At 37.5% G+C, this 27,963-nt stretch overlaps 2 protein-coding genes across 5 annotated transcripts; both read right to left on the bottom strand.

The window, feature by feature from the left end:
- Window positions 1-3,200: 3,200 nt before the first annotated feature.
- On the bottom strand, window positions 3,201-11,524 carry LOC136827856 (serine-rich adhesin for platelets-like). 3 transcript variants are annotated; one of them, XM_067085316.1, is made up of 3 exons: window positions 11,374-11,524; window positions 4,853-8,554; window positions 3,201-3,863 (listed from the first exon to the last, which is right to left on the bottom strand). In XM_067085316.1, exon 2 carries the CDS (start codon window positions 8,482-8,484, stop codon window positions 5,008-5,010), a length of 3,477 nt encoding a protein of 1,158 aa, XP_066941417.1. In that variant the 5' UTR covers window positions 8,485-8,554; window positions 11,374-11,524; the 3' UTR covers window positions 3,201-3,863; window positions 4,853-5,007. The 3 variants fall into 3 exon arrangements, with proteins under 3 accessions (XP_066941417.1, XP_066941421.1, XP_066941425.1); XM_067085320.1 differs by having other exon boundaries at window positions 11,339-11,459; XM_067085324.1 differs by lacking the exon at window positions 11,374-11,524 and adding an exon at window positions 11,268-11,288.
- A 4,637-nt stretch (window positions 11,525-16,161) lies between these two features.
- On the bottom strand, window positions 16,162-26,172 carry LOC136827842 (uncharacterized). Of its 2 annotated transcripts, none has more exons than XM_067085304.1 (3): window positions 25,827-26,172; window positions 18,904-21,112; window positions 16,162-17,026 (listed from the first exon to the last, which is right to left on the bottom strand). In XM_067085304.1, the coding sequence occupies exon 2, from the start codon at window positions 20,676-20,678 to the stop codon at window positions 19,023-19,025; it is 1,656 nt and encodes a 551-aa protein (XP_066941405.1). In that variant the 5' UTR covers window positions 20,679-21,112; window positions 25,827-26,172; the 3' UTR covers window positions 16,162-17,026; window positions 18,904-19,022. The 2 variants fall into 2 exon arrangements, with proteins under 2 accessions (XP_066941405.1, XP_066941411.1); XM_067085310.1 differs by having other exon boundaries at window positions 25,742-25,858.
- Window positions 26,173-27,963: the final 1,791 nt, after the last annotated feature.

Raw genomic sequence — 27,963 nt, 5'->3', positions numbered from 1 at the left:
ACATGTTTTCAACCTGTTTATAACACTTGAAGAGATAACTTGCCCCTGTGCGTTTATTTCACGTTTTACTTTAGCAGAATAGAACATAGAATTTAGGCTTACGGCCAAGTGCTGGGATGTATGAGGCCATTCAGCGCTGAAACGTCAATTTTCGGTAAAAACGACTGAAAGGTGTAACAGCAGAAAAGCCGTGCAGAACTGTAATCTTGAGTTTAACATCATAACTCTTCGATTGTAATTTCTTTTTGTATACAATTAAGTGCTTTTAGTTGTCGAACCCTGAGCACTTTTGGTGTCATCTAAGATTGAAAACCAAACCAATGAGTCACTTGCTCTCAAGTTTCTGAAAATGAATCGTATGTCGCAATTCTCTCTGTTACATAACCTCTTGCCTAGCACACTTCTAGACTAAAGACTAGGACGACCCCATGTGATGAGAAGAAAGAAGGAATCTGCAGTAAACCTTGCGAAGTATAATATACAAAGGGTATTAAATTAATAAAATATAAATTTGACTGTACACTTACGTTAAGTAACGTATCTTCAATTCACCGATCCGTGGTACAGTATACCAACAGGTTGGATCGGTGTTTATGATAAGATCGCCAATCAGTGCTTGGCAATTTGAAATCTTGCCTTGCTGGGACCGAGTTGCTGAGACCGAAAAGAGGGTGCTGCCAACTTCATTTATGCCTGATGCCCATGTGAGTGCACCATGACGACGCTAACCCGAGAGAATGAATTTCTTCCATTTGTGTACATCCAGACGACACTAACCAGAGAGAAAGATATACAGATATAGATAGAGTTTTTATTTTATATTTTTAGGTATAAAGAAAAATTCTAATAAAAAAAAAAAATAAAAATAAAAATATGAAATAAAATGAAAATACATGAAAAATAAATAACTGAAATATATATATATATATATATATATATATATATATATATATATATATATATATATATATATATATATATATATATATATATATATATATATATATATATAATCTTAATCTTCACCCTAACAACAACAGACAGAAAATCAAATATAATTCCCGAATACGTAAAGCCTCGTTCACCAGAGGCATTCATGCATTAATATGGAAAAAACATTAGCATTCGCGCTTCAAGGCCGCAACCATTTTTCAATGACGCAACGGGAAAGCATTTCAGAATGTTACGAAAATCGCCAGGCTTTCTCACGAAGCAATTTGCCGGCACGTTAATAGATGTAATTGCGAGGTTCGCATCATTTGTTTTTAGCGTGTTTTGTTCTCTGGTCTCTCATTTTTACATGTCTGTCATTTTCAAAGTTATTTATCCTTTTAGTTTTCCGTAAAAGGGACTGTTGTGACGGCTTTGTCTGTCCGTCCCCAGATCTTAAGGACTACTGAGGCTAGAGGGCTGCAAGTTGGTATGTTGATCATCCACCTTCCAATCATCAAATCAAATTGCAGCCTTCTAGCCTCAATATTTCTTATTAGTTGTCTGTAAATGGAAACTATTGTGCCGGGCTTTGTCTGCCCGTCCGCACTTTGTTCTGTCCACCTCAGATCTTAAGAACTGCTCAGGCTAGAGGCCTGCAAATTGCTATGCGATCATCCACCCTCCAATCATCAAACATACCAAATTGCAGCCCTCTAGCCTCAATAGTTTTTATTTTAAGATTAAAGTTAGCCATAATCGGTTTTCTAAACAACGATATATGACAGGCCACCACTGGGCCGTAGTTAAAGTTTCATGGGCCGTGGCTCATACAACATTACACAAAGACCAAAGATAGATTCATTTTCGGTGGCCTTGATTATACGCTGTAGTGGCTGTACAGAAAACTCGTTTGTGCCGAAGTCTCTTGGGCGGATTTTTTTTAACTTATTTTTTGCTGCGTCTCCTGTTCACATTCGAAAATAGATCATCTATAAATTATGTATTCCAATTGTTTTTTTTTACATTTTTTACAGGAATAACGCAGTTTTCATGCTAATAGTCCATTTTTTGGCTTCCAAAACATTTAGAACGTTAATTTATTACCACCTTTATTCTTCCCGGAAATCAAGAGAAGCTGCTTATTCTATTTGGCTTTGAATAGAATAGAATAGAATATAGAATTTAGGCCAATGGCCAAGCACTGGGACCTATGAGGTCATTCGGCGCTGAAACGGAAATTGACAGTTAAAAGGTTTGAAAGGTGTAACAGGAGGAAAACCTCGGCTGCACTATGAATCAATTGTCAGGAGAGGGTGGAAAGGAAGATGGAAGAAAGTTAATATGAAAGGAGGTACAGTAAAAGGAACGAAAGGACGCTGCAAAGGTCCTTAAGTAATGCCTACAGTGCACCGCATGAGGTGCATTGACGGCACTAACTCCCTACGGACCGATTCCATATTGTTCCACATTCTATTATCACCTCTATTTTATTCCAATATAAACCTCATATTTTTGTTTGTCAATTACCTCAAACTTTGCTGACTCTATCAATGACTGTTCCCAGTCTTAGGTTTGTTCCCAAAACCAAATTTTCCCCTCTTTCTTTTGCTATTCTTTTTCGTGTCTCATTTAGTTGTTTTTCTGCCTTTCATTTTTCCCAATCTTCGACTTCATGAATTTTACAATCACTTCTTTACCTCCCAAAACTCACCTCCCTGTTTTACAATCTCCAACTTCTCGAGTTTTCAATTCCGGCATTTTTCTGTCGCCGAAACTCAGGGTCCTTCATATGACTACGGTCAACTTACTAACACGTACGTAATTTGGTGATTTGATCAACACAAAGCAAGACTAAATACTCACAAAACATTCTAATGAACATCTGGTGGGCATTTTAACCTTTATCTCGGGGGATTGAGAGCTTTAAAATGCTTGAATTTAAAGTATAACCAAATAAAGTTCAATATTTAAATAAAATAGTCCCACACAACATTTGGAAGTCGCGTAGTAATTTCCCGACAGGTAGAAGGAAGAAGAGACTGTGTTTACCAAGTTCCCTTTGTCATGTTGCTGTTCCCGTCAGTTTAAAGGGAGTTTATAATCATGTTTCTCAGGACAGTGTCTTTCACCATACTACAGTGTAAATAAGAATTAATGAACCTGGGATTAAGGTTAAATGGCCCAGCGCTGAGAATGCCCCCCCAAAACTAACTTCTTTATAACCAAACCAGGAACGTAATTCTTTTTCTAACTGACCAGTGAAATGCTTTGTGGTTGGACATTTTAATGGTTTCAAGAAATACTTTTATTGTATGCTGCATAATAAAATACTGAATCTGTAACTGTATACAGACTATTGACTAACAAAATGGTACGTAATGAATAAAAAAAATCACTCAAAATTTGGCTAAAAATTAACAATTGTACAATACAGGGCTCCATTCAAAATCACCTTACTGACCTGAGGTCTCGAGTCCAACAATACTTACGTATCTAAAACGATATTTCTTTGCCAAGTTCTCTACATGCAGGTGTAAACCAGAATACGATAAAAAATAAATTAAGCTGTCTTACTTGAAGTGGATATATACAAAAAAAGGGGTGCATTTACAGGAATCGAAATCTAAACAATTTCACAAAATCTAAATTTTTACAGCCTCAAACGAACAAATATTAAAACCTTACGCACACAACAATTGCAACTTCTAACTACAATGTCAAAACCTCTATAAATAAATAGGAATGTCTATAAAATCAATACCTTTGAGTACAACTCAAGAGTCCTCAACTAAAATGTAAAATCGTTCGATTAAAAATACGAAATTCATGGACGTCCTTTCTCCTGTCTTGTGCTTTTTTCGTCAATATTTCGGACGTTTCAAATCCTGTAGATTCGATACTTCTGCGCTTCTGGAGACGAGGAGACTTATCTGAAATTGGTATTGGACATTTTAGACAAGAGGCTTACTATCAGAAAGTGTCAGTACGCACAAAGTTTCTTAAAATCAAATTTTTCATAATATTACATGTGTTTCAATATGCTTCTAAGTTTTTACTGTATATGTTACTCGACAATTTCTGTTGGCCTTGTTACAATGGGTTTGAAATAAAGGAGTCACAAAAGGTAAAAATAATTTTGAGTGGAAACTAATGAAAAATCCCCTCTGATCTTATGGTGTTTAATACATCATTAACAAATTTAAATAAGCCCAAACCCTGAGAACAAACGGCTGCACTAACTAGTAACTAATGATTATCATCTTTAAATGGTATGTATTGGCCTACGAATTTTTTATTCAGCGATCAGAGTCTAGTGATGATTCTCTTTTGGATTTGTCTCTCATTAAATTTATTAAGTGAATAGGTACAAAGAACCTCGATTTAAGTGAATCTAGTCAATTTACATTCTTGCGGCCCTTGATGCAAGTTCTTTTTGCATATCACTTCATTCTTCCAACTTATGCATTGTTCTCATTGTTCTTCATGACAGTTTTAAAGATTAAGCGACCTATGTAGGAGTTTTCAAAAGCCCAATAGCCCATTCTTCACTTTCGTATTGTTGGCCGTGAACTGAAGCAACAAAACACAGGTTCTGTAACATTGTCGTTACACCTATTAAACCCACTGCTCAACAGCTAGTAAAACTGCATCATTAAAGTTAAAGGAACACAATATAATATCCACAGAGAAACTCCAGACTTTACATCTCTCCTCTACAGTGCAGTGTGGACTAATCAGTTTTATCCACCACAACGAGGCAGATGCCTGGAAACTGTCTGTGAAATATACTTGGAAGTTGTGACATCATCTAGGCTTTGCTGCGGATCCAAAAATTCCTATTTACTATTACCAATTCCTAAATACAGTATTCTAATGAATAACTTTCATGTTGAATGTGATAAAACCCTGTTATACTTACCAATAAGGATTCCGTTGGACTGGAACCAATGTGCTTTGATTAACTGCAGCCAAAACTTACAGGCACAGTTAGCAGCACCACTAGATTTATCAGTACCTGATCTGACAACATATAGTTCTTGTTTTCTCAACCACTGCCATGCCAATCAATACCTATTACTTTGATGCACCTCTTTGTTGATCTCTCTTCTGCCTCAAGTCAAGTTCTGACTCTTCTAAAGTCTGCTGAGATGCAGCCTGGCGTCTGGCAATTGCCCTTGCAACTGAGGAACCTCGACCTTTAGAGCGAGACTTATGCCTCTGGTAGCGATGTGAAGGGGGTTTGGTCTGAGACCTTACAGGGAAAGGCTGCTCTGCAGAGCTTGACTGGTGCATTGTAGGAGTTAGATTGGAAGAGGCAGATGCTTCTTGTATCCCAGCTGCTGTACCAACCACAGGGTTTGGAGTGGAAAACTGACCAGAGCTAAAATCCAGTCTTTCTCGGTCTTGTGATGCTTGTTTACGTGGGGACTGTATGGCCAACTGTTGTGCCATAAGAACTGCCATTCCCTCATCAGTATCAACTCTTCTGTAACGCGGTCTACCTAATAAAGGATTCAACACTGGGTTTTGTTCTTCAAGTGACTGATTTGATGACTGGTTTTCAGAGAGAAATTTACGTAGTTTTCCGAGACGAGATGCCTGTTTACTTGGAGTCACTACATGAGACTGTTGTCCTGATGAACTAGGCTGATAACTGTCAGATGGCTCATGGCTTGGACGGCTAGGATCTGGCATTTCTTGCATCCTATGTAATAGGCTGTCATCTTTAGGAGACACTCTTGAATACTGGCTTTCTGAGTAAGAGCCCCCTCTTTGTTGAAGTACAGGGGGTCGCACTGAATGACTTGGCTGGCTAGCAGCAGTAACTGGCAATCTCTGCCGCACACTTGTTTCTGGTTGTTGAGATTGTCTGTGCCGTAGTGGTGAGCTCAAGTCAAGAGGTGATGTTTCATAGGATGAACTTGAAAAAGAGACCTCATCAAATTTCTGCATTGAAGAGGCTGAAGAGTATTCTTGTGTTGATACAGCATAGCCCTCTTGCTGAAAAGTCTGAGAAGAAATGAGAGGAAAAGATGACTTTGGGGTTGTTAACCCTCGATGCTGTCTGGATGGTTGCATACTCAGGTGAGGCTGGGTGAATGGAGGTACTGATGAGTAAGCTCCATGAGTTTCCTTATGACCAGAAATACCTGCAGTTAAATTTTCTATTTGATCCTGCACAGGTACCTCCTGCTCAGCTGCAACACCATGGTATGATTGTGAAGGTTGACCAAGTCGTCTTTGAAAAACTTGAGGACCTGTCTGACACGCCTGACTACGATGAGACTGATTTTCTAAAGTAATTATCTGCCTTGGCTCTGGAAATGAGGTTCCATGCTGAACAGGTGAGAAAGGGGCCAACTGTCTTGAGTCTGAAAACTGAAGTGTTTTAGGTTTTACAATACCTGATGAATCTGAGCTTTCTGATGCCAACATATGCACTGTGCTTTTCTCAGGGGTTTTCATTTCATCTTCATACACTATTGAACTCTTTGGAGTCTGCTGGTATTGTGCAAGGTCAGTAACACGTGCAAATAAAGACAATGGAGTTGGGTTATCTAAAGGAGGACTTATTGCTTGCCCAAAGCTCTGCTGCCCTGGAGACAAACTAGGAGAAGAGGCAGCTTCTGACCTGGGTGAGGCAGCTTCTGACCAGGACGAGGCAGCTTCTGACCAGGACGAGGCAGCCTCTGACCAGGACGAGGCAGCTTCTGAAATGAGAGAGGCAGCTTCTGACCTGGGCGAGGCAGCTTCTGACCTGGGCGAGGCAGCTTCTGAACTGGGCGAGGCAGTTTCTGAACTGGGCGAGGCAGCTTTTGTCTCAGGCTTCCTTGACACACTAGCATTCTTACTCTTGCCACTAGCTGATCTCCGACTTGTTCTAGACGTGGATGCTCGTGGCGTTTCAGTAAATCCGACATTTCTTTCACGAATAGACAGATTTTCTGATGGCTGATAAACAGCATGTTCTGGCTGAGCTAAATGCACTGAAGGATGACATTCAGATTCTTTATGCACTTCAAATCCTTGAATTTTTTTCCCTTTTTTCCCTTTTACTTTAGCTATAGCTTTGGATGAATGACCACCACTGTCCCCTGAGGAGGATTCATAGTAGAAGACTTTGGTATGTGTTCCAGGGGAAGGCTCTGTGTAGGAGGCAAGGGGAAGACCATGAGGCACTGGAGATAAACTATATTGATCTCTAGGAGAAAGTCCAAAAGGATCCAAAGAAGGTTCTCCACTATCCCTGGTGGAAGGTAAATGGCAATCCCTTGCAGGAAGGGAATGGCGGTCACCAGGGAAGAGTGCATCATGACCCAAGACAGACAACTCACTGGGATCTCTGGTGGAAAGCTTACTTTGGTCCTCAGTGTCAAGCACACCAATGTTTTCAGGGGATATGGGACCACCAATGCCAGCAGTATCCAAACTGCCCAAGGGGGTTGTAAATGCTTCACTAGGTACATCGTGAGTGCCTGAAGTTTTCTTTAAATTTCTTTGGGAACGAAGCATCTTCCTAAGTCTTTTAACAAACTTGGGGGATCCTGTATCCTTCTGACTAGTGGGGGAATAACTTGACACTGATGACTGAGCACTAGGAAGCAAAGGATTTTGGGTTGCAAGCTTAGCAGATGATGCAGTGGGGTTTTCCGAAAATTCATGGCTAGATGGAGATTCAAACTGTACTGCTGGTGAAATACTAGTGGGGGATGCAGTAAGTGAAGTTGGGCTTACAGAAGTAGTCACAGAGTACCTATTCTGACTAAGGAAAAAACTGAAAAGGGTACTTTTTTTAGATGTAGGACTTGTTGGGCTTGTTGGGCTTGTTGATGTTGTGGGGCTTGCTGAAGCTGAAGAGCTGGAAGGATGTTCAAATAAAGCAGGTGAAGAAATACTGGAGGTAGAACTGCTGGGAGCAGCAGCACTTTGAGCAGCAGCTACATTCTCTGGAATGACCTTTGCCTTTCTTGACCTTAGCTTATTAACAAAACCTTTACCTTTGTGATCATCAAACTTACTGACATTTTTAGATGCTTTGGTCAAATCGAGGGGCACCCCTCTGAACTCACTACTTTCATTTCCTTGCCAGGGCAAAATATTTTTGGTGCTTTCATCCTGGGTTGTTGGCATGTGTGAGGAAGAATCATACAATTTTCTGTATGTACCTACAATACCAGTGGCTTTACCAGTTGCTGCAGAAAATTGCCAGCCTTTGTCAGTGACAACCTGTGGACTCAGTGGAACACTGGAACCACGCTCCTTTCTTTCAGCTAGAGAAAAATTTTGTGGTGTGGGGAACATGGCCTGGTGGTGTGGACCTCTAGAAATTTTTATTACCCTCTCTCTTGATACAGGAACACTTGCTGAATCTCCTGAAGCTTGACGGGGGCCCTCTTCAGGAAAAACGTGACTTTCAACATTTTCTTGAATTTGGTCCTTTTCTTCACTACTCACAGTACCACTTCTTTTTCTTCCTCTTTGTCTTTGAGTCCCAGATGACTGTGATGGCCTCTGAGCCTCTAACTGATGTTCCAAGCCTCTGCGGTCCATTGAATAGTTGCTATGCCAGTGACAATCTGAAGAGATCTGATGCCAGCTACAGTCTCCTCAAGCAACTCTCCTGTAAAAGATGAAACAATGCTGCCTCACTCTCTCCAGATTATGTACTTATGATATTGAATGTACAAATGGTGCAGGAAAATGAAAACAGGTGTAATGTTCGTACAGAAATAGTTGTTACTTCCTACTAAGATGCTAAAATGCTAGCTAATAAAACTTTCAATAAAACATTATGCCTCATTCTAATATTATTGGGGACTTTCTTCTCTTAAATTTACCATCTTTATAATTATCATTATTAGTTTCTTCGTCATTTATTTTGATGGTAGAGTAATGAAACATCGACCATCGGTGTCTCATATATATATATATATTTATAAAATATAAATAGATATATTATTATATATATATATATATATATATATATATATATATATATATATATATATATATATATATATATATATATATATATATATATATATATATATATATATATATATATATATATATAATATATATATATATATATATATATATATATATATATATATATATATATATAATATAAATAGATACATTATATATATATATATATATATATATATATATATATATAAATATATAATATATATATTATATTTATATATATATATATATATATATATATATATATATATATATATATATATATATATATATATATATATATATATATATATATATATATATATATAATGTGTACAGTGTATATATGTATTCATAGATTTACAAATATATATACAGTATACAAAATCAACAACATATAGTTTTATTTGAAGCCGTAACATTAAACACATAAATCAATTGTAGTAACAATCATATTTCCCCATTCATTTCCTAATCACTTTACTCACTGGAACCGCTCTCTACAATCAAAAACAAAGCCTGAGTCACAGATTCAAATCAATCAATCAATTGGCAGTTATCTACCAGCAAATCCAGCTGCCCAACTGGATTAAATGAAGGACCTGGTATCCTTCATTTAATTATATATGGTTAGGTTAGGCTGCGAACCCACACTGAACTCTCTTATAGCTCTTGGTTAGGTTAGGGGGGTAAAATCCAAGGCCACAATGACCCAGTACTCTATGTAATTACACTTACCAAAGCTTCAAGTTTTATAACTTCTTTTGTACTTGTTACTGAATACACACATGACCTATGTATTTTTTTAACTGGTCATTCAGTAGCTTTTGTCACTATGTGCAATTCTCGTGCTGACTTCTATGCCACCAAAAAGCCATTTCCCACCGGAATCCTCAATTTTTGTTAGATTTGAAAACCTTAGAAGGATCAGGTAAAACTTAAGTCAACAGCAAGGTCATGGGTGACCAGGAACCTATCATATACGGCACGATGTATTCGAACATCATGATACTGCGAGTTCTGATTCTGATTAGGGTAAGGTTTATTAAATATTTCTGCAATAGCATTAAACAGAGGGACCTGATGCCCTACATTATGTTTGGGGGTCCAGGGCAGGCAACGTTCCCTAAAGGTAAGGGCATGGCATCCTAGGGTAGATTAGAAGAGGTGTGGCTAGGTTAGGTCACAACCCTATTGATTCTAATTGACAGTGGCCCAGTTTAGGTTAGGCAGGGCCCACACACTATATGTTAGATTAGGTTGCAAAAACATTTTTTAATTTATAGTGCCCTAGGTTGGGTATGATGAGAAGGTAACCTACAAAAAGAACCCGGCATCCTAGGTTAGGTTTGGTTACATATTGCCCTTCACTTGTTCTGTTTCCCGTAAAATTTTATGAGTTGCCAACCATTTTTGCATGAAAATCCAATTTGGGTTTATCATGCAAAAATGGCTGGGAAATGTCAGGGCACTAAAAGGGCATAAAAATACCAACCTAACGTAACCCTGGGGCGTTTACTAGTTACAATTTTGCCGTATTAGCCATGGCGTGGAGAGGGGGCCAGTATTGTCCTACCTTATAAGTTTTGTAACTTGATTAATTTTTTTATCTACCATTTGCGCATAGTGTTTATGGGGTTCAAAATGACGAGAATGAAGAGCTCTTTTCAAAAATGTAGGTTACAATTTCATATCTTGTATTGGCAACTTATAAAATAATACCATGTTTCCCCCCGCCTTTTAAAAAAAAAACCCACATTTTTGGATATAAAAAAATGTTCCAAGGGTACACTAAAACACTGGAAAAATGTAAAACTAATAAAGTACTCTAAAAATGTTTTATAATAATTCTATCATCATCATTACACAATTTGAGGCGCAGTGAGTATTTCTGGATGCCAAAAACGGGCCATGGGCACAAAAAGGTTGAAAACCATTGGGCTAAGTCCAGGAAATGAAATCCTGTTGGTCTGTTAGGACAATGCATCCTCAGAAAGGTCAGGCAATGGCAGCTTATGACGTAGGTTTGGTGACCAAATATTTTTGAAACAAATTAAATCTACTTTTGTACGGAAAGTATTTCAGCATTAGTCTGATCCTCCACCCAAACGACCCACGGCTGTTAAAAATGTATGGGTTAATGAAAATTAGCATTGTTTTAACCAAAACCTTTTAAAAACACAAAAAAAAATTAACAGCTTACCCGTATTAAATGATTGATAATGAAATTTAGGCCTTGAAGACCCGTATTAAAAGCTTTGTCAATAAATTAACCCAGAACTAGAACCACATTGATAATGGCATGTCTATATCGTCACTAACAAAAATAATTAACACATATTCCTATCAATTTATGAGATACGTACGTATTCTTACAATGGCGGATTCATGGGGAGAACTATCATAAACATGGCATGAAACAAAAGCGCATATTTACCAAATTTGCAGCGCCATAGAAGGAATATAACTCACTTGGTTAAAACGCCATAGAACGAACGAGCACCTGACATCAACAATGGCTAACGGAGTAATGGTCTTCTTGTTTAAATCCACTTGCCTTAAACAAAAGACTGCTTAAGTCATCCGAATGGTTAATGATTAAAGACCCATTGGTTTGTTTCACAATTACGTGAAAGGTGAACACAGTCAGTATTGGAATATCACACTTTGGCGATAAAGTAACTGCGAGATTAAAATTTACTTGTCTCACTTTTGTTTGATTATCGACCCGCGTTGCTTTATCCTGTAACAATGAGAGTAAACTATATCAGAAAGATTTTGACAATATGGACATAAAGCTTTAAAAACATCGGTATTTAGATGGCACCGAGTTAGAAATGGGGTGGTAAGAGAAATCACGCAGATTCCATATGCAGTTTAGATAATAATTGAAGGGTTATGACAGTAGCTACTAATCTGGTCGTGTGATTTCATCATTACCTAACATTTGTGTCCAGGTATCTCTCAGAGAAAGGTGGTCTTATTAACATTCAACATTTTTAGCATCAGAGATGTCATATTAACCTGCTCATCAGTTTTTTTTTCCCCTAAAGTCTTCACTACTTCTGCCCACTCGTCATTTGTTTACAGTTTTTGATTAAAATCCACTTAGTTTGGTCTTCATATAATTTCATTCTCTTTCTATTCATCCAGTTTTTTTCATATCCTAAACTATGGCTTTTATTTTAGTCATATTCTTAACGTTGTCTCTAACCAAGTATTCCAATTGACATTTCGAAGACTTTCGAATAAGATAAGTCAGAAAACATCCGAATACATATTTTTACTGCTATACCATCTGCTCAATTAGATACAGTGGTACAGTAATTGCCATTGTTAATTTGCTTGAGATTATTCTACACAGTAATGACGCTCCAGTGGAATAATATCTGAAGTTTTGAATGGTAGAATGATAGATTTTTGGAGACATTAGACAAGTTGTTGATAAATTACTGTTTCGGTAACTTTCTATAAGAATATAATTTTTTTAAATCGACACCATATTTTTTAAACTATTTTCTCATTTTACAGATAACATCACGTTCAGGATTCTAAAACTTTTTAGCTTTTTCAAAGCAGGGGCGTCATTTAGGGGGGGCAACTGGCTCCCCAAGACTCAAGTTGCCCCCCCTCATACCCCCAAGCCCCAAGAAGTAACAGCAGCGGGTTTTCCATTATTCCTACCGAAATTCGAATGTGTCACCACATTAAGTTATATCTGTCTATCTACCTACCTATCTATCTATCTATCTATCTATCTACTATATCTCTCTATCACGCACAATGTTTGTCTGCCTATTTTGCTGAAATACCTTGCTCATGCGGCTTCAAAAAGCACAAAAAAAAAAAAAAAAAAAAAAACACACCCAGCCGGTTAGGCTCGCTTCGTTCGCCAAACCATCTTTGCCCCCCCTCCCCAACAACAAAAATCTGAAATGACGACCTTGTTCCAAAGTATTCTTGGTTTAATTTATAGTCTTGTTTCTTCGTAGGTTCGCAACACAATACACATATAAGACAAGTACATACCCGGAAACAAGCATTTTTTTTCCTCAAGCATTTTGACACACTCTTGCCGTTTTCTTACTCACTCGCCCTTGAAAACAACAATAGCCAGGTTGCCATTCAATGCCTCTGCGCAATTCTCCTTCGCCCATACAAAGCTATTTACCACCATCTTGCCCCCCTAAAAACGCGTCCTTCGTCCCACTAAAAGTCGTAAAATGAGTATGGCGTCAGACGAATGTTTTTTATTAATCTTTTTCACTTGCTACTATGAAATTGCTTTACACGGCTCTTTTTTTTTAACCTTTCTTTTTTTTTTATCTGGTACAACATAAGCAATGAACCCTGAAGGTCTTTGGGTATCAAGGTGTTCCCTGTTGCCCTTCCTGCTTAGTTTCGGCTGGCGGTTATTAAACAGACGGCGTATATGGGCATGCGTTGTTTTCGGTGAGTTATACACCGTGTAGTGGAAATTTCTGGATGTTGTTAACGGATTAACAGATAGATGGCTGTTATCACTGCCTCTTTTTCACTTGAGCCACCCTTTTCGATACCTTGCCATCCCACGCTATCTTACTTTCTCCTTTTAGTCTTTCCAAAACATGATTATACCTATATAAAGGCTCGAATGCTTAAAATTACTTTTTTTCTGAAGATTATGAATTTTTCCGCTAAATACCTCACCTTGCGATAATCTGTATACTGAGCTTATACATATGTCACTCCTTGTTTTACTAACTCCCGCTTTCTAACCAAGCTTTTGTTTGCTTATAGGTCTACTAGATTTTTTCCTTTGTTCGGTCTCAAGAGAGAGAGAGAGAGAGAGAGAGAGAGAGAGAGAGAGAGAGAGAGAGAGAGAGAGAGAGAGTTCCCGGAGCCTCGTTGTGTACTGGACTTAACTTTTTTCAAACCTGCCCAGGATCTTTGCAGAGATATAGGCTACTATATTTTGGGATAATTCTTCTTCCCATTAGCCCAAAGCCACGTCTTGATCTTACCTGAATCTAGGTTTGCCTTTCTCTTGCGTCATAATGGTACTAATGGCACCATTAGTTCTCTCTTTACCAAGACTCCATCTTGGTCCCTGTTCTCTCTGGTTCGTCAGAAGTTATACGGTCACTCGACCGTTCACCTACACTCGAGTTGTATTATGCAAACACGTAAAGAGAACCCTTCGAATGTTCAAATCTGTGTCCGTATTTCTAACATTATCGCATTCATACTTCAAGTGCCCAATTGTGGACGATTCCCTTCGGACTAAAACTTCCACAGCGAATAATGCTTCGTACACAGTATATATATACTTTCTTTTTTTAAATCTGGAGCTGTATTCAAACAAATTTCAATCCAGTATTTCTTACTTCTTTCTGCTATTTCTTTACTTTTTGTATGATGGCATATTTTTCTTTCTAGGCTTATTTGGCATTCGGATATCATGTTGTTGTTTTGGTTTAAACTGGCCTACAGCAAACACGAGCTGTTAGGTTTGAACAGAATATAGAATTTAGGCCAAAAGCCAAGTGCTGGGACCTGCCATGTCATTCAGCGCTGAAAATTAAATTCATGTTAAGAAGGTTTGAATGGTGTAACAGGAGTAAAACTTCGCAGTTGCACTAGGAAACATTTTTAGAGAGGGTGGAGAGTCCAGATTTAAGAAAAAGATTATGAACGGAAGTACAGTAAAAGAAATGAGAGAGGTTGCAACTAGGGGCCGAAGGGACACTGCAAAGGCCCCTAAGTAATGCCTACAGTGCACCACGTGAGGTGCACTGACGGCAGTATCTCCCTACGGGGGAGAAAAAGGAGGAAGACCTCGTGGCTTTGCACTATTTAGGGGAGGGTGGAGAAGATGACAGAAAGATGACATGAACGGAAGATGAACTACGAGAATCTAAAGTGAAACTGAGAGAAAACGCCCACAGTTGTAGCAAGACGCGATGGATGTGAGATGTTGGACAGCAAAACAGAAGAAAGAAGCTGGAACAAAGGCAGAAAGTTTGTTCAGCTAGAGGCTGAAGGGACATTGCAAACACCCTTGACAATGCCTTCAGTGCACCACCAGAGGTAGACTAATGGTACTAGCCCCCTGCAACAAAGTATGCAGAATGAAAGGTACCACGGTCTCGACCGCATGTTCAAGTTGCTGGTTGTGGTGGGGCTTATGCTTTGGCAAGCTTAAAAAAAAAAAAAAAATCTCAAGAGTAGGCCTACTGCACGTCATGGAATTTCCATTTTTACAGAAGACCAGGAATTTTACAAATGACTTATTCTTTACCTATACATAGTGTTTTATTGACCGCAATTATACAGTTAATAAAATAAAAATTTCTTAAATATGGTCCAACAAAAGGACATAAAAAATACACACAAATCATCAGAATCAAAACATCTACGACCAGAACGCTTAAAACCATATTTTATAACATTGTCATCATTTCAATTCTACAGATAAACTTTAAATGCAGCTACATAAAGATTTTATAAACATTAAGCAGAATCTTAATTACTACAGTATTATTTTCTCCTGCAAATTATATAGCTAAAATTTACTCTAGAAAACAAACAAATGACATCTAAAATGCCGAACACCACCTTTGAGCAATTCTTAGTAATTACCTCATATATATTGGACAGAATTACATGCATGCACACAATTTGACGGTTTATATACATACAAACATCCAAACTCAACAAACAGTAGCGTATAAAAGCTCGACTTCACGGCGAGTCCTCTCCAGAGGAATAAAGTTCAAAAATAACTGAATCGGTGAATTTATCGTCAATCTCTTTTTGCATCTTAGCACCTTGGTCGAGATTCTCTTGCTTTATAGGGTCCGTTTATTCATTCAGGGGTTCCCTTAGGTCTGCCATTTTGAAATAATTTCTCCTTGCAATACATACCTTTATTTACCCTCATATGAATTTATGGGGCTGTACTGAGTGATACAGGAGGAAGACGAAGGCAAAATTCCGATGCAAGTTCATCTACAACGTATCCATTTTGAAACCTGTCCGAACGTAATTTCAACAACCGTAAAAATTCACTTTCAAACAAGCTATCTTTAGGACTCTCCCCATGTTTGATCAGCCATTTCTAATCGTCGCCTAAGACATCACTTACAGGACCTCCTATAAGTTATCTTCTCTGCAATGAAATAGTTTAAAACGTTGGAAGCTCTTTCTTTGGTCTAAGTGGGGAAGTGTTAGCAGCTGGGAGAGCCGTTTCCGCTTAGGCTTAACATACTGTCCTATCACAATGGCAACTTGAGCGCTGTTGTTCTTCAGATAGATGGTTTAGTTTGAGATTATTTCCAATTATTTATTTTACTGATGCTGGTTGCCTTTCGCATGCAAGGCGTCTGATGAAATTAAAATCTAAAGATCCGTCTCGCAAAATGTGTGTTCACATGAAATATGATACGTTGTAAGTTATATTAAAAACATTATCTAAAAGCATAAGGATTGTCTAAATAGAAAATAAGTAAAACTAAGCGCCAATCCTGTGTTCGTAGTAGACATGAGGTAACACATGTCAGTGGCCATATTTCTATCATTTGCCGTACGGACATTACCAAGAAGCAACTTCAGACGGAAAAGGCTACATAACATTTAACCTTGGTCTATTAAAATATATGTATATAATATCACGCTAATAAAAAGAGTTATGTCTAAAGACACTGCATACACAAATCTTCACATTTAAAAGAATCGTCAGCCTCATATAAATCGTGAGGAACTGCTACAACAAAATAGTAAAAGTAAGTCCAAATATAAAATACTGATTAAAGGACACTGCCAGTTTGCCAGTCATAAACCACCGTTCCCAATGGCGGTTGGAGGCACGCGTTTAAACAGGTTTGCGTGGAAAATGCAGGCTTTATTTTTTATCTCGTGATCTCGGCGACTAAAATGACATTATATTCTCTGGCTAAGTGATACAGGATTTGATGACAGCCTGCTGAGGCCATTTTACCAAGTCCATAAAGGATGATAATTATCAACTCTAGCCCTAGTGGCTCGGATCTAATGATGAGTCTAGTACGGAGAAGTGAACGTAATGCTGATGGCGTTCTTCACTGAAAGATCAAGTGACTCACGACGAATTAATCATGTCTGATGCCTGGAAGGAGAAAATTAACGGTTACTGAATGTCAAAGGACATACACAAAAACATGGTATTCAAGATCGTTCATTTTCTTGAACAGTTTTGCAAAACATTCACAGGACGTTTAATTATGAATACCTATGAAACCAAGTGTAATCCTTCTGCAAGAAGTAATCTCCAGACTCTCTACAAAATAATATTACTATCATTCTCCATCAGAAACTGACAACCTTCTCCAATGAGCAAACATTACAAAGGTTCTCCAAAATTAAGAATATTCTCTCAAAAAATTTATGCTTTTCTTTAAATTTGCTAACTTGGCAAATACTCCACATTTACTAACATTTGATGAAAAAGGTGATATCAAAAATTTATTGATTATACCTTCAAAACAACTTTGCTTACCATACGATCTTTCAGTAATGAACAAATGTATAACCAGGCTAACTTAGCATGTCCATTTGACAACAAAACATGCATGCACTCCCTCTGCTCATTTGTTAATCATGTCAGCAGTACTCTGATTTAAACTCTGCAAAAACTTTATTTCAAACTAGTCTAACAAAGCTTTAAGACGTATCTGAAAGACTAGGCTGATGAGACACAAACAATGCACCAAGGTATCAAGCTGTTAGTCCACTCACTGGCTGTCATTTTGTATTATGCATAAAATACACAAGACTAAACAAATCAAAAGAAAGGTTTCAAAATCAAAAGTCAACAAAGAAAGTTAAGTATATCTTAGTTTAATCCACTGAGCTGATTAACAGCTCCTCCTAGGGCTCATTGAAATTTTACGGAAAACCAACTGGTTACCTAAACTTTCAATCCGAACAATAAAAAATGAATTTCTGTCACCAGAAAAAATTCCTTTTTTCTTTACTGGCCGGTCGGATAACTCGGACCAACAAGTGGTAGGTAGGATACCTGAGCGAGCTTTGAGCAATGGAGCTTGGTGTCTGGAGAACTTGGTGTCTGGATATAATTACATAATGAGAAGGTTAAGGGATAATTTTTTTACTGACGAATCAAATTCTGATCAACCATGCAAATACCATTTAAATTTTGTCAATGTCATCTCTTAGGTAAAGTCCTCCTTTACTGAGGCCACAACTACAAATTTCTGAAAGCTAATCAACAGAGAGAGAGAGAGAGAGAGAGAGAGAGAGAGAGAGAGAGAGAATTAACAAAAATATGACAATCGTGAGAAGCGTGTGCATCTTGATTTATTATTGACTGATTGATTATGAAATTTAGGTTCTGCAGACAAAGCGCCGGAACCCATCAGGATTATTCAGCGCCACTGAGTTATTAAATATTAAATAAATTAACACTATCACGTTAACAGTCCCATCAGTAGAAATACTGGAGTTGATAAATGTTTGCTGATATCAACGGGAATGCCAAATTTTGACTTTAGACCCATAGTCTTCAAAGGACCAAAGAGACTTATGCAGCGCCGAGTTGATTTTGAAAACGACTTTTTAATAAGTTCTTATACATATTCAAGTCATTGCTTAGAGTGCTGTCATTCAAAAAAAAAAAATGGGGTCTTTCATAAGAACAACTGATTTCCATTATCAAATAACCAAGACTTACTTTTTACTTAAGACTGTAAATTCGGAAATGAAATCTCTCTAGACTTACTTAACAACCTAAAAGGTTTTCCAGCCTTTAGTTGTACTGCTTGTAACTCGAAAGGAAAAGTTAAATGTTATTTAGAAGATTAGAAGTCTAGTATAGCCTCACGCTAATTCTACTTTTACGAAATTCAAAATCAACTGATTTTCTGAACGAACATTCCGCTAAACAAAATAGTTCTACATCTATATTTATATCATAACATTAAAAGGTGCTTTTTCAATGAATATGTAATGAACATTTATGTTTACCTCCTCTTCCTCCTGGTGAGTCACTTCTAGGTTCAAAATTTTGACATTCTTGTCAAGCCACGTTACATTTGCACTCATCATCATCATCATCATCATCATCATCGCCATCATCTCCGGATTTATTCTTGCTTCGTTATACGAACCTCCGCCTCAATTACACTTTCAGTATTAGTCAAATATTCCTTCGTGGGAGGATGAGAATCTTCTGGTACAGTCTTCTGCTCAGAAACGGGACTTCTCTGTGACTCCAGACACTTGTCTGGTTTGGCAATGTTAGCGCACATTTTCCTTATAACCGAATACGAAGATTCCAAATCTGAACATCTCATGCGATATGTACGCAGATCTGGGGCAGAATAGGACCGATGTTTCACCAGAGCCTGTTGCTGGCAATTTGGACTCTTCTGTAAATCGACATTTGGGTTTGGATCAGCCATGTTGACCCACAAATGTTGAGAAACTGAATTTGAAGCTACCAAATTTGAACAGCTTTTTGATAGTCTGATATATGAGTGGCTGGCGAGTACAGAACACTTATAAGAGCTAATTGTAGGGGGAATCATATTAATTAACTTATAGGAGGTTAAATTTTGCAGCCAGTCTTGACGTATATGCTCCAGTAGGGTATTCGATTCATTATTTGTGCGTCGAGTAGACTTAAATTTTTCATACTGTTCAGCATTTAAAAGGTGAGAATTATCCGGATGTGCCATCGAATTACTTTCGGGAGAAAATGCGAAGGTGGAGTCTGACTTCTGACTTCTATTAGGCAAGCCCCCTTGATTACCAAAGGAATTAACGTATGGACGAAAATGTTCGGTTCTATGAAGAGCAGCGACTGTGATAAGTAACAGACTCTCTATGCCAACCTGTTTTGAATCTGAATACCCCGAGAAGCTGCCCTTGTGCTCAATTGGCAAATTGTGATACAACTTGCTTTGGTCTGATGGACTTTGATAGGGAACAACAATTTCATAGTCCAAAGATGTGTCAACGCTGAGAGGCAAAGTAACTGCGGAACGCACAGGGAGGACTGGAGCAGCTGACACAGAACAAGGCATAATGATAGGTGTATGTATCTTTGGATCAAATATGTGAGGATGCTGGACAATCCGCTGACCCTCACGAGTATTGATAATCTGCTGAACATGTTGTACATCTGCTGTTCTACACCTCTGCTTTGCAGGCAAACTAGGTTTCTTGTGATGATTTTTGTTGGGTCTAGTCTGACCGCTCTGTAGGTTCATCTGTTGACTATTTTGTTGTGGGTACTGCTGGTTCAAATATCTATTCTGCTGTACAGGTATCTGACTGTCACTGAACCGGTTTGGATGCTGGTGATACTGGCTACTGCTTCCAACATTTTCCTCAACCCTTTTCCAACGATTTTGATTATTCCCATTTTTTTGTGCCTGTTGACCAGTTTGTTGCCTTGGAATGTAATTATTATGCCGAATTTCCCGGTTTTCGTTCTCTTTATTTCCATGAGAGTAAGTCCGCTGATTCTGTTGTTCATTAATTAACCTGTGTCTCTGTTGATGTCCTAGTTGTGGCTTTATGAGATGACCTTTTGAATGTCCCTCTAGGTTGATTACATTCTGACTAGCTAGCTGAGTTTTCAGCTGGCTGGCTTCCTGCTTTTGCACCGCACATGTCTGATGTATTCGCTCCAATATCTCATTAATGTTCTCAGTCTTATTCTGCTGAATTTCCTCACCACAGTCTTGAAGTTTACACAAACTGGAAGCATTCCCAGGTGCCTGACCTGTAGACATTCTTTGTTGTTGCTGGTCTGGCAAGCTGACTGTTACCAGCTGACTGGTCTAACTTCTCGTTTGGTGGTGGTATTTCATTTAGTATACCAGTTTCTTTCTGATGGTCCTGTTGGGAACTAGCGCTACAGGATACACCAGAATAATGAGGTTCACCACTATGGCCCAGCTGTGACTGATCAGCCACATCCATTGCCGTTTGCTCTTCAGAAATATGTAATTCAGGATGTATATTGGGGCCTTCACTGCCTGGTGTGTGCCGTAAGGTCCTCTGGTCAGTACCCTGACGACGCTGGGAAGAATCAGTGCTGGTCGGATGAGGGTGGACTTTTGAGATTCTTTGTTGGCGCTGGGATATATTTTCTTGTCTACTTTCGCTGTCACCTTTATCACACAAGACTTCCACACGTTTCTTTGGCATATTTCATTCTGCTCTGCTTCAGAAGGGACAAGACTCAAGTTAATTATTAGCTCAATAAAATCATTGCCAAGGACAATTTTTAATCATATTATAAAAGATATGGTAAGTTAATAAGATCTTTACAATATTGTACGGTCTAAAATATGGTTTCATTTTTTAAAAAATACCTTTATAAAGTATGGTAATCATAAGTAAATCTCAGGCTACCCTAATTTTTGAATAATCCCAATTTTTGTCCTTATGATCTCGTTTTTGAAACCTAACTTCACCAATAACTAGTGTTGCTTTTCATAAGCTTTATCACCTTTTCATTTTTAAATAACTATTTTTTTTTTTTTTTTTGCTATGCTGGTTGATGGAACAAAAGCATGAATGAACCTGAAACACCAAATTTCTTTACACTATGCTTCTATGCCTGTTAAGGCACAAATACTTTAATACCCTTAATACACTGTGAGCTTCCTTGAAGAACCTCTTCCCAGTGTGGTGTATTAAAATGGTGAGGTTCACAGACTCTTGAACAAATGGTGACTGGGTGGGTCAGCAAAAATGAGATTTTAACAACACTATGCACGGCTATATTCAGTAACTGATGGGAGCAAGCTAGCATGATTTGCCAATGACGTCTCTGTCATTTACCAAACCAAGCCATTAGCCACGACACAAGAGAATGTTAAGGTGATATTATCACGCCTCGTTACATAAGAGTTTGCCAAACATGAAATCAAATCTAGGCTCTTTCCTCACGCCAGGACAACTACACTGGTTCATCTTTCTGGTAAAGCAAAGATAAACTTTCAAACCAGCCTATTTGTTTAGGTGTACCACAAAGGGTGCCTAGTAGTCGTGGACAATGACCATAGCAGCCTGAATGAGCATCACACATATCATTGGACTTCAGGCATACAACATTTGAAATCTTTTAAGAATTACGTAGAAACAGGAAGAAGCATAAGTCACGGTTAGCACGGGGTACTCATGGTAGAAACTGATTTTGAACCTGAATGCTTGTAAATTACCTGAGGGAATGAGAAGTGAAAGAAATAATGTCGACTGGTTTGGCAATAAGGACAATGAAATCTTTTATGAATTATGTAGAAACAAGAAGCAGCATGAGTCACGATTAGCACGGGGTAGTCATGGTATAAACTGATTTTGAACCTGAATGCTTGTAAATTACCTGAGAGAATGAGAACTGGAAGAAATAGTGTCGACTGGTTTGGCAATAAGGACAAAAAAAAAAAAAAAAAAAGACCAAGTTTAAATCAAGTAAAACATTGCAACCAGTGTTTCCGGGAAAGTTTTGAATTAGAAAGAGGATTACAATGGCCTGCAGTGATGTATAGGCAAGGGTAAATCGTGTACAATTTCCTTCAAAAAGGTTGGAAAGATGAAAATACACCAAACCATATTAGCAATCAGTGTCACGCCAACTCCCATAAGGCAGTCATGGGCTGGTCAGTCCCAGAAAGTGAGTTGTCTTATTTGCACTGCGATTTCATAATCTTCCTAGCAATCACTTTGCTTAAAATGTTTTCAGTGACAAAATCTTAGCCTTAATTGTGGGCACGTGCGCTGTATTTTGTCTTTACAAGGCAGTTTGAGAGTGGGCATGAAAGTACATGCTGTGGTTTCAGCGTGAGCAATCCTCATCAAATTTTCTTAAAGTTAACATCAAGGCCTAAGAGGGGTTCATGTTGATAGTTATGAAAATACAATCTCATCAAGGAGAACCTTGGCTGGGAGAATCAGATCTGTTAATAGTAAGCCATAATGTGGAACCCTGAGACGATTATCAGAAACTGATGAATTTGAATTAGGTCGCTTGAAGCACAACAGTGGAAAGCAGCAATTGTTCTGAACGCGCCCACTGGATCAGATCTCTTAAGAAATCCATCTGTATCCCTCCCAACAGTATGATACATATTGCCACAATGATTTTTTCCAATAAGTCAGAAATAAATTGCGTTGAAGAGCGATGCATTTCAGTAAGAGTGCTGCATATTATCACCCTTTTCCTGTATGTATCAAAATATCATTATATTGAATCCTTTGTCAGTCCATTACATACACTAATTACTGTGAAGAATTCTGAGTGGGTTAAGGGCAATATCTTGAATTCAGGAGTTAGTTAAATTCAACCTAAACTTTCAAGGTTCATTTTCATTTATCAGTTTCCTAACAAAAGATTTTCTCAGCATCTCTCGGATGAAGCTCAATTATACTTTCAAGTGAGAAGTCCACACACTGCATTAGAAGAACAGACAAGATTAACCAGCAAGTGTAAGGTGTACTTCTAAGAAGGGTGTGGGAGGCAGATCCCAGCTAGGCAAGCTTTCACCTAAACATAGCCAGATGAGTATTGGTTACGGGATGAAATGTGGTTAACCAAGTGTATTACTTTTTATTAGCCTAGTGCACCAACCAGACACACAAAAAAAGGCAGGTTGGAGCTGCATGATGGGTTAATCAAGCATTTTAGAAATACTACATAACAGCTCTGCAAAAAGATATGAATGTGAAAGGATTTTTTGTTTTTGGTTTAACAATATTGAAATTTATGTAAGTGATACAGTAGAAGTGAGATAATTTACTAAAATCCAATAAATAACCTCAGAAAACAATGCCAAAATATTCGCCTCTCATTGAACTGTCATGTTTCTGGCCAGCCTATTGACAAACTCACTCTTTGCTGCCAGCTAATTATGGGACCTGTCACCCTTCCTATATTCCCTAGTGTAAATCTAGTACATGGTGCCTCCAGGTCCATGACTAACTGGCTTTTTTTTTATCAGTTGACCAATAAAAGTCTCAATAGACATTGTTGCTAATGGTAAAAGTTGATTAACACCTTTTCTAGTTTGACAGCAAATGGGCACTCCTTTGCTAGTTAGTTACAGGCTATGAGTGGCTTCAAATAACATGTAAAGCCAACCTTTACGTACATTTGATAACTTCCATAACCCTATTCTAACTTTGTGAGTTTGAGAAAACTGTATCATGCTATAATGAATCTTTCATATGATGGAAAATAGAAATTCTAGTATTTTGTTAAAACAATTTAAGAGGTAAAATGGCCAACTTCTAACTATCCTGGATGTACACAAGCTTTTCAAAAACACCTAGGCAGCAAGTGATTTTCAATTTGAAATAGGCTAGGGTATAACTGCAAGGTTTTCATGTGATTCTAGTTGTGCTCGGATTTTGAAATAATTATTACTTGCGAAGTCAGAATTTTTAAATGTGCAACCGAGTCTCTAATCAAGTCTCTGATAATTTTTCATGGGAGCCTCTATGAGAAACTATGAGCTAATCGTATAGTAAGTGTACGTGAGGAGGCAACACAATGAGAGTAATCAATAAAGTGCATGAGCAATCTCATGCTGTTTGTAACTTATAGCAACTTTAGTCAAGTTGGGGTGCACTCCTCCAGCAGGTAAGGGAATAGCACCCTTGTTAGGTTAGGTTAGGATGCATCCCAGTATTTGACTCTATTCAAATCACTCTAGATCATGTTAGGTGGGAGGGGAATCTAGCACCCACATACCAGATAAGGGCTCTCTATCCTAGGTTTGCCATAGGGAAAGGTAAGTTAGGCTGCATCCCTGTACTTTTCTCTATTGACGTCACAGGTCAGGGTTTCAGAACCCTGGCCAGGTAAGGATCCTCCTCTAACTGTCCTTGCTATGTTTTCAAGCTCTGTAAATTTTAGGGTGATTGTTAAAGTTAACATACATGAAATATGTATTTTTTTATGAAATATGTATTTTTTTCTGCAGACTAACATTGTGATTCATCCATTTCCTACTTTTCTGACTTGTGCTTGCATATGTATGTGTGTATATATATATATATATATATATATATATATATATATATATATATATATATATATATATATATATATATATATATATATATATATATATATATATATATATATATATATATATATATATATATATATTTTTTTTTATCCAAAACCCTGGTCCCCAAATGGGATATCCATTACTCCTGGATCTAGGAGAATATGTGATTCTTAGTAACTATGCTGGATGTTTTCACTGGTTTCCACATTAAGCACATTAAATAAAATGTTTTTCGATATCTGAACTCGAAAAATGCAAAATTTCATGCAGACTTATTCTATAGAATTCCCATAAGTTCAACAGACACACGCCCAATTCAGACTTCAGCTGTGAAAGGTCATCCGGAATGTTCCTTCAGGCAGAGGTTCAATAGGCTAGGTTTTAATCTTTGAGGCTCACAATAAGAATTATGGACTTTTTGAACGGCGCCATGAAGTATGAAGGAGAGTGTTACAGGCCGAATGAGCCTTATCTTCACCAATGTGGAATAAGTGGGAAGCATGAGGAATGACCACTGTTGGCCCCTTTCAGCCAAGCTGTCCATAGAACCTACGAACTGAGGTTTCAAAAGCCTAACCTTGACGATTTGCAACCTCAAATATCACCGAATTACCAAGAAATTAGAGTACATAGCAGATTTTATATTATCACTCAGCTAGTTATTTACACTTTCATGATCACTATTCTTGAAACAAAGATCAATACATGAGACTGATACTCGGGATTTATGCAGTGTCATCACCCATCACTACCCTCAATAACTTCAGCCGACATACCTGTCTATTCATTTAGTTTCGATTAGTTCCTTAATCAAACTACAACTACATACATAACCCAATAAAATAAAAAAACTTATCCTACTGCGTTCGGATTCCTGATGGTTCGGCCTTTCCAGTTTCCCGTGTTTTGTCAATGTTAAAATATCGTCTGCTAGAGAGAGTTCAAGGATTCAGAAGACAGGACACTCCCACCACACGAGAAAAAGAATATTGGGCTTCTTGAAGACAGCTCTTGCCAGAAAACCCGCATTATATAGCTGCTTCATGATGTCATCCAGATATTTAAATACATCACGAGTAATGGCGATTTTAGACAGCGTCAAGCGGACAATCCTACGTTAGCAATAATTGCTGGTAATAATAACAATGATAGCAATTAATTACGAGGTACATAAAGGATACACGTTCGACAGAATACTAGCTAGTCTAAATATCACACCGCCATGGGGGTTGCAGAATAGACGGCAGCTACAAAAGTCAGGGTTCAACACGATTTTCAGAAATAGGTCCTTTTTTCGAATTCCAGATTCAGTGGGAAATTAATCTTTCCCCAGTTACTAAATGGAAGTCTGTACTTCGCAGTCCTCTGTTTTTAATTTCAGTGAGTTTTTTTTTCTTTATTTCTTTACATAATAAAAATTAGGAGCAATAGGAAAAATAATTATTTTCCTGATGATTACTGAAGGAAAATGCAGGTTTAGCGACCTTCCAATAACAGCGATTTTTTTTTTTCCCAGCTTCCTTCCCTGATAAGTTTGTCCTGCACCCTACTGTTGTTGAGGACCTCTCGTCGCATTTGAGGACTTCTTGTCCTCTTTGAGGACTTCCTGTCCCCTTTTGATGGCGTCTTGTCCCATATATATATATACATATATAATACATATATATCTATCTATCTATCTATCTATCTATAAATATATATATATATATATATATATATATATATATATATATATATATATATATATATATAAATATATAAATATAAATAAAGATAAAATCAAAAGGAATCGGAAACACTGGAGTGCTGCGAGGCCTTTCGACGCCAGGTCCTTTACTTAGCTGAAAGGCCTCGCAGCACTCCAGTGTTTCCACCTTCGTGGATTTTATCTTTATTTGTATATTCATCACGTTCCATATTTTCGTGATTCAGTTATACATATATATATACATATATATACATATTAATATATATACATATATAAACATATATGTATATATATATGCAATACGTATGTTGATATGTTGATGGACAATTAAGATTTGTTCTTCTTGTACATATTTATTTCCCGACGTTCCGCAACTTTCGTATATAATTACATCTTCAGGGTCTCTAAAATAGATCAAAACACATAATTAGCATAAAACTCAAACTGAAAATTTTTTACACTGAAAATTATACATTTAAAAAACCAGGATACATCAAAATTCACAAACTATTGGACCAACCTTCCACCAGAGCCAAAAGAAAAACGTAAGGAACTAAAAAATAAAAGAAGAAAAATTACCTCATGGAGAAAAGGGGGAGTGGCTGTTGACTAAAAAAAAAACTCTGAAATGAAAAAAAATTACCTCAAGATTTTAGATTTTGAATGAGCTCTTACACGTTTTCAATGAAAAGATTTTAGCGGGGAATGTGGCTGTTGACTTTATACGTGTTTAATGGGGAACCAGTTTTCAATATGTTTGATCAATGAGGACTCTGAAATGGGTTTTCAATTCTTTACTTTTAGGGTGTTTTCAATGTGTGTTGGTCCGATGATTTTAAAATCTTTATTTTCAATGTATGCCTTACAGATTTTAGCGTGAGCTCTTATACGTTTTCAATGTGTGCTTTACAGATTTTAGCGTGAGCTCTTATACGTTTTCAATATGTGCTTTACAGATTTTAGCGTGAGCTCTTATACGTTTTCAATATGTGCTTTGCAGATTTTAGCGTGAGCTCTTATACGTTTTCAATGCGGGCTTCACAGATTTTAGCGTGAGCTCCTATACGTTTTCAATATGTGCTTTACAGATTTTAGCGTGAGCTCTTATACGTTTTTTGTGCTTTGCGTTTTCAATGAGCTCTTTATACGTTTTCAATATGTGGGCTTCTTACAGATTTTAGCGTGAGTTCCTTTTCAATGCGGGCTTCACGTTTTCAATGTGTGCTTCAGATTTTAGCGTGATTTTAGCAATATGTGAGCTCTCTTAATTGGAATTTTAGTCCCGGGTTC

The sequence above is a fragment of the Macrobrachium rosenbergii genome, chromosome 3, assembly GCF_040412425.1.
Source record: "Macrobrachium rosenbergii isolate ZJJX-2024 chromosome 3, ASM4041242v1, whole genome shotgun sequence".
Classification (NCBI taxonomy): domain Eukaryota; kingdom Metazoa; phylum Arthropoda; class Malacostraca; order Decapoda; family Palaemonidae; genus Macrobrachium; species Macrobrachium rosenbergii.
This window is presented reverse-complemented; position numbering and strand designations above follow the sequence as displayed.

Bases quoted from the DNA above. Each gene is read 5' to 3' on its own strand.
- LOC136827856 (XM_067085316.1), bottom strand. From the start codon at position 8,484: ATGGACCGCAGAGGCTTGGAACATCAGTTAGAGGCTCAGAGGCCATCA.
- LOC136827842 (XM_067085304.1), bottom strand. From the start codon at position 20,678: ATGTCTACAGGTCAGGCACCTGGGAATGCTTCCAGTTTGTGTAAACTT.